We start from the raw sequence: 7,231 nt of genomic DNA, 5'->3' as shown, positions 1-7,231 counted from the left end.
ACCATGAAATGTCTGAATGTCTGTGTGAATTTACGCAGCTCATTTACGCACGTTTCCTGAAGATAGAAGTGTTTGTTGAATCTGACGTGACATGTTCGTACGAACCCTTTGTACGAACAAAAGTAAGAGAAATTTAGGATAAAAATACGAACATGTTCTTGCATGAGGCCCAATATGTTTTAATGAGAAGTAATGAAACGTCATCAGTGTTAACACTGACTCATAACCCTGGTATAGCCCTAGTTTATAGTCTATGAGAAGTTGTGTCTTGTTGCTGTTGTTGCGTGACAAAAATTGTGTACGTTTTTTCTCTCACCTGCCACTGAGACCCCGTCTCGTGCACTAACCTTAGACAGAAGTATTGTCTGACAGGGTCTGCGCTGAGTACTGGGTGAATGATCAGAACTTTGTGATTGTGTTTGTTCATTTTTCCACTGAGGCGCTGCTGGCCAAGTCTGTAAGAAAATACAGCAGTCTTTACAAATGCTCCAACAAAACTTACTGCAGGAAGATAATCCAAAAGCTTGTAGAAGGAGATTGTACAATACCTGAGACAGCTTGGAGACACARGCGGCTCTCTGCGGCTGTGGTGATCGGGATGGGGGTGCAACAAAGCAGGGCTGTTCAGGGACACATTCCTGCACTGTCTGTCACAAACATCGGCAGCCTCTTCTTGACAAATTTACAAACTAGCGCTTCTCCTCCAACTCCTCCATCATCAACTGAAAATGCACGTCCACTTTTCTGATGCACGGTGGGAAGACATACCAGGACTTGTACCTCATTTCTCTTTGTTCATGAGAGAAAGACCATCTCACATTCTCGTCAACGAGACCCGATGTCTTGCATCTTGTCAAATATAACCCGACATTTAGCTGATTTTGTTGCTCCTCTGTGTGTGTGTGTGTGTGTGTGTGTTTGTCTGAATACGTGCACGACGCTGAAGGCCTCGGTGGCCTATCTACGCATCCAGTCTGTGCAGACGTCCTATCAGAGGCCTCCTCTCAGCCCTTCTCCTCTGCAGTCCCACAATGCTCTGCTGCACCTCAATGTCTCTGAGCAGGACTACTGCGAGCTGGACCGCAACATTCTGCAGCTCTGCGGTAACACACACACACACACACACACAAACAAACAATTCCCAGCACACTTTTATGCATTCAACTCTCTCTTTTAGTCCCTCTCAAACACATACATTTTACATTTCTGTCAGCCTTTGTACACAAATGCAGACCTCATGCATAAGCTGCTGCGAGGTGAGGAGTGTTAATAAACGGAGCCCCTGTGGATGTAAAAGCTCCCTGAATTCAGAGGCAGAATGCTGCTGGCATAAGGCGTCTCCGACAGCAACACTTTGAAAACAGAAGGCTTTGCCAAAACACTATTAAAAATCTCATGCATAATGGTCTCTCTCGTGCTGCTCCTGCACACACACATCAACGTTGTTTACTTTCTGGTCAACAAATACGAGTTGCAGAGTTTTCCCTCTGCCTCACCTCCCTGCTGCACTGACCTGCTCCTTCTGCAGTCCAGGCAGCTTCCCATCCCTTATCTCTTCTCTGTTATCAGCCCCCCTGTTGACGAGCGGCTGTTCACCCCTCCCTGACCCCTCTGTCTGAGTGCATCCCTTCTCTGGATTGCTTTCTCTCCACTTGCTTACATGATCTGCATTCCCATTCTTCCTTAACGTCACTCTGCCCTTCCTCCTYCTCCGTGTGTTTTTCTTTCCTCCCTCCCTCCCATCACTTTCTCTTTGTTTCCTCTTTTAGGTGAGCTCTACGACCTTGATGCAGCTTCTCTCCAGCTCAAAGTCATCAATTATGTAAGTGGCTGAGATCACCATCACACACACAAACACACACTGCTGGCTCTATGCAAAACATCTCCACCAGTGGCTTCTTCCCCTCTTCCTGTCACAAGATTTTTATCACGGCTTTACTTCATCCATCTCCCCACAGAACGACACCCCTGCCCTTCAGAAATACAGTCAGATAGACTCCAGGGGGGGAAAATGGAGATAAGAGGTGGGGGTAAAGATTATACAGAAGCTGGGAGGGAGAAACAATAGCAGCAGAAGTCTGAGTAATGTATGGAATTATTCACAGATAGGGAAATATGGAAGAAAGGGGGCATAAAGTCAAAGAGGCAGGAGAGATTTAAAGGTTAAACATCATCAGGGGGAGAAAGAGTCGGCCCCTCAGAGAGTTGGGTTTCTGGAAAACAAAAATATTTGATCTGTGAAGGTCTCACAGATAAGAAAACTAAAAGTATTTAGTGTTGCTGTTGTTGATTTCACATTTTATCAATAAAACAAACTCTTTTATWTCAAATATTAAAACCTAAGTTTTAGAATAAAATAATATATCTGAAGCATTCCAACGAAAAGTTTGGAATGGTTTCTAGGTGTCCTGCTCCTAAACTCCTTTTATTTATATTTGTTCATGATTACAGGTAGAAAACTGTCTCATTTTTAATGTTCATGTGTTCATATCCAAACTTAAGGAAAGGTTTATTAATAACAGTAACACTGAAACAGAGGAATGTCTAGTCTTCACAATGATGGCAAACATTGTAAGAAGCGATTTCTCAGCACTACAGCAGAGCAACATGGTACATTTCAAAGGAAATTGAAAGGATTAGAATTAAATAGGATTATTTCAGAAGGCATACCTGTTGGAAATTTTAGATTTAAAGTAGATTAAGTTGATTTTATGCTATTTAACTTGCTGGGATTGCTAGATAGTGTCTTTATGAACTCATTTTTACAAAAAGAAACCTATATTTTCTTGTTTTTACCACTGCCGTTTCTGCTCATTTTGCTTGCACGGGTCACAGATCTTCATTTAAAGCAATTTTCTCCATGTGAAAGCAGAGTGTGAGCGAGGTTGAGATGGTGCAAAGAGCTGCATCATTTTCTTTTTTTTTTTAAAGATCTCAAATTAAACCTGATTTGTTTGGTCTGTTTATTGCTGTAAAGATGGGGTGAGGCGAGGGAGGAGGAGGAGGAGGAGGAGGAGGAGGAGCAGGGAATTGTTGTTCCTGAAGAATTATCAGTTTTGTGGGAAAAGCTTTGAGCAGTTCTTATGGGATTAACAGCATATGGAAAACAAGAAGGTGGAGGGGCTTATTGTTTGTGTATGCAGCAACATGTGTGCACAGATGTGTGTGTTCGTACCTGTGTGTGTGTGTGTGTGTGTGTGTGTTTTATTGTACTTGTTTATGTGACACAGGGGTGAGTGTGTTGGCAGTGGCTCTTGTTTATTCCTGTTCACTTGTTCTCCATCCAGATCTGTGGATTACAGGGAAGAATTGTGTGATGATCTGTAGTGTGTGTGTGTGTGTGTGTGTGTGTGTGTGTGTGTGTGTGTGTGTGTGTGTGTGTGTGTGNGTGTGTGTGTGTGTGTGTGTGTGTGTGTGTGTGTGTGTGTGTTCTCGTGTACAACATTTGTGTTATTGGTGCATAGAAGAATGTGTTTACTCCTCAGAGTGTTTCAGTCTATGAATGTGAATGAAGTGTTTCTCTGCACACAAAGCAGCACAGAAATGGTTGAACCTCTGCAGGTAGAGCAGCATCAGGTGGACTGAGAGAAAATGTTTGTCACTTAAGCTAGTTTTTCTGTTTTTACCAGGAGTTATTATGTTCTGAGGTGGGTAGAGTAACCAAAAATTGTACTCAAGTAAGAGTAAAAAAGTATTTGGTACAGAGTACCTCAAGACATCAGTAATTTAATATTTAAACATTACATCATCAAACAGACCAAAATATAAAGCTATGTGGAAATTTTGGTATTTTAAAGATCAAAATGAAAAAAAAGTCATAAAGATAACATAACAACAAATTCAGTTTAAATAAATATTTTTCCAAATCAGTTTCTTTCAATATAAAATTTATGAAACTAACAAAAACTTCAGGTGGTAAATTTTTAGTGAATGCAAGCTTGTTCTTCAATGAAGTTACTCACAGTGAGTATCCAGAAAGTTTACTCTAGTACTTCATAATAAAATTACTCAAGTAAAAGTAAAAATCACAGCATAGTAAAAGTACTCCTAAAAGTAATTTTTTTGTTTTTACAAAATGTTACTTGAGGAAATGTAACTAAGCAAATGTAACTAGTTACTACCCAACTTTGAATATGGTTAATATTGTAAAAAAATATTAACTCACAGCATAATTTTTTTGTTTATTACGTTTAATGTTGATAAAATAATGAAATGTAAGGAAAATTATCGCCATTTGCTGAAGGCACAAGGTAATACTGTTTTTACCTGTGTGAGTTTAAGTGTGTGTGTTCATTTGTCTTCTAAGTGTAGCAGAATATCCCATGAGCCAGCTAACAGATTTTAAACTCAAAGTAATCCGTCTACAATTCATTACCTTTCTTTAACCCCATTCAAGATGGCTGCCACCTCACAGTGACCTCAGCAAACCCCGTAATTGATTTTATACAGTTTTATGGAAACTAAGCTAAAATTTGGTGTTTTAGCTGAGAGTGATCTTCAGCTTACATCCAAAGTGATGGTGCAAGACTTGTTTCAACTACTGTTGAATTCAACTCTTTCTGTTAGTAAAATGTCTCATTAGTTAATGGTCACTACAAACTATTTCACTATCTATTCAAAATAGTCGTTGCAAACAGCTGACTTTAGGAAACACAAAAATGACTATAATTCAGACAACTTCACAGACACCGAGTTAAAGTTTGCTGTGGTAGTAGCTGAGCACCATTCCCAACATCTACTCTGAATGTGACACTTTGCACTATACTTAAGCTTAAAACTTTGCTTTTAACTTTTAGGGACTGTAAAGGTACATAGAAGTCCCACAGACTGCAGCAGATGTGTGAAAGCTAGCTGTTCCCGCTGCCGCAGTAGATCCAGTTTGTGGAATCTTGTTGGAGATCAACAAGAGCAATCCACTCAGACTAGCTCATTATTTTTACCTGAATTAAAGTCATTTTTCTAAACTGAAGTCACTCAAAGAGCTATCTACAGCAGGTAAGATATTAATGTTTCATAACATTCTGTTCACCCTTCCTAATTTTGCCTATAGGCCAAAATAAACAATTTCTTAAAGGACTGTGTTGTTTTTCATAATTATTTTTTGATAATATAAAGTGTTTATCTGTCTAAATTACACTTCAGTGATGCAGAAAGGCAGTGGAACTATTATCACACTCTCCCCTCCAGTTGAGCTCCAGTTATTTTCACTGTTGGCTGGTTTCTGATCTGGGCTGCCTGCGCTCCCTGGCTGCATCTCAACCAGACACTGATGGAGCAGTCTGACTGAATCTGATGAAGTAATACTTAATTATCATAAACTAAGGCTGCGGTGCTGTGTTTGTGTTCCTCTGCAGCTGCAGCAGCAGACCAAGTCACAGTGTTGTTGTTTGCTGCTGGTATCTGAGGACAACCACCAGCTATTTTGCCAGGTACACTTACACACACACACACACATACACACATACAGACAATCTTTTCTCTCCATCTTTAGTGCTCTCACACACTTTGTTCTTTTTTTTTCTTGCTTCTGAAACACCACACAGAAGCAACACACCACTTTTCTCACAGTGCTCCTTTTATTTCTTTTCTCCCCCTCAGACACACACACACGCACGCACACACACACAGTTCCCAAACTGCTGTAACAATAACACATACCAGAAAGTGTTGTTAACATTTTAAAAATGTGGGATTTCTTTGACCTCTGTGACATTTAGGTTGTTGGAGACAAAGTCCTGGAGGAGGAGATCAGCTTTCCGGTGAGTCTCATGAAAATTCATCATTTAAAGCAAAAAAAGGGAAAAAAAAAGGCTAACACTGAAAATACATCTCCATATCCTTATTTACAAGTTACTTATCTCATAAAACAAAACACTTGTTTTGTAGTGATTATGGTTTGTTATGTCCATGTTGAGAAATTCTGTATGAACAATGAGTGTTGATTTACTTAGATTAAATATATTAAACACTTCCTTTTTAACTCATTTGTTAAAGTTAAAACAAGCAGAACAGAAGCTGAACTCAGCAAAATGAAAACTAAAACAAAAAATGAGTAAAACAAATATAAAATTGGTAAAAACAGTATTTAGAAGCTAAATGTAGCTAAATTATTGCTAAAAGTTAAAATGAGCAAAACTGTAGCTAAAAGCTAATAATATAAGCGAGATAGTAGCTTAAAGCGAACAGAAGCATAAGATGTTTAAAGCAAGTCTGCTGAAGTGGATTTCAAGTAAAGCAATGTTTTTGTTGAAAATTTCAATGTATTTCTATGGGGGGAGAGAATTGTAAATAAGTGAAGTAGTTTAAAAAGTATAAAAGTTACAAATACTAAAAGTCATAAGTAAATTATTTCTAACTGAATCAAACATTTTTATATATGCATGATTAAAAAGTACAAAGTATGCAGAGGTACTTTAGCAATAAATGTATGGAAGAAATAATAAACAATGTCAAGATTCACAAGATTTTTTTCCTCAATAATAGAATAACTCAAAGCTTTTTTGGACTCAGATAAGTTAATTTTCCCATGGCAATAAGCATTACTTTTGTCATGTCAATACAGTAAAACTCTCAGATGCTTTCTTTTTCAGAGATCAGGACAAGTCATGTTATCATCTGATTTAAGCTGAAATTGCACTTAATGTTAAATATCATCCTCAAGTGTCAAAAGACTGAGCGTAACCAAATAGCCACATTAACAAAACAAAAAGCAGGATTCTTCTGATAAAAAGACAAAACTAGTAAAATCTCATGAGAAGAAAAGAGTCAACTCATAATCAAAATCATGTTAAAATTAATTGCTTCTCCAGCTTATTAATCTTTTATCATTCCCTATAAAATATTTGTCTAGTTGTTTATTTATCACTTTGTTCCCCCTCTCTTCTAAGGACGCTTGCTGTTCTTAACAGCAAGCTTTCTTCAAATACAAGTGTTGTAATCCTGACTGTTTCTAAGACTGACATAAAAGAATAAAAGCCCTCACATGTGAATGTTTCTAATCCTGAGTYGGGATTGTGATTAAAGAAATTTGTGCAGAAGTAATCACATCCTTCAGGGTCTCCTGTCCATGTTTATAGTGCAGATGTAGCATTTTTTTTAACAGGCTCTTCATTACAGCATGAATAGACTGTGTCCCCTCGGGGTAAATGATGTGTGATATCTTGATAATAGTTGGTGTGGAGAGCTACAAAGACACACACACACACACACACACACACACACACACACACAC

General features: G+C 38.4%; 1 protein-coding gene across 1 annotated transcript in view; it reads left to right on the top strand.

Moving 5' to 3' along the window:
- The window catches only part of pde2a (phosphodiesterase 2A), a gene marked incomplete in the record, with an annotated part of 155,405 nt that overhangs the window by 122,169 nt on the left and 26,005 nt on the right, over window positions 1–7,231 (top strand). Inside the window, 4 exon segments of the mRNA XM_014018181.1 lie at window positions 947–1,103; window positions 1,770–1,822; window positions 5,355–5,429; window positions 5,718–5,759. Coding sequence (XP_013873635.1) covers window positions 947–1,103; window positions 1,770–1,822; window positions 5,355–5,429; window positions 5,718–5,759 — 327 coding nt within the window.

Source organism: Austrofundulus limnaeus, unplaced genomic scaffold (genome assembly GCF_001266775.1).
Source record: "Austrofundulus limnaeus strain Quisiro unplaced genomic scaffold, Austrofundulus_limnaeus-1.0 Scaffold184, whole genome shotgun sequence".
In the NCBI taxonomy this organism is placed as follows: Eukaryota; Metazoa; Chordata; class Actinopteri; order Cyprinodontiformes; family Rivulidae; genus Austrofundulus; species Austrofundulus limnaeus.
This window is presented reverse-complemented; position numbering and strand designations above follow the sequence as displayed.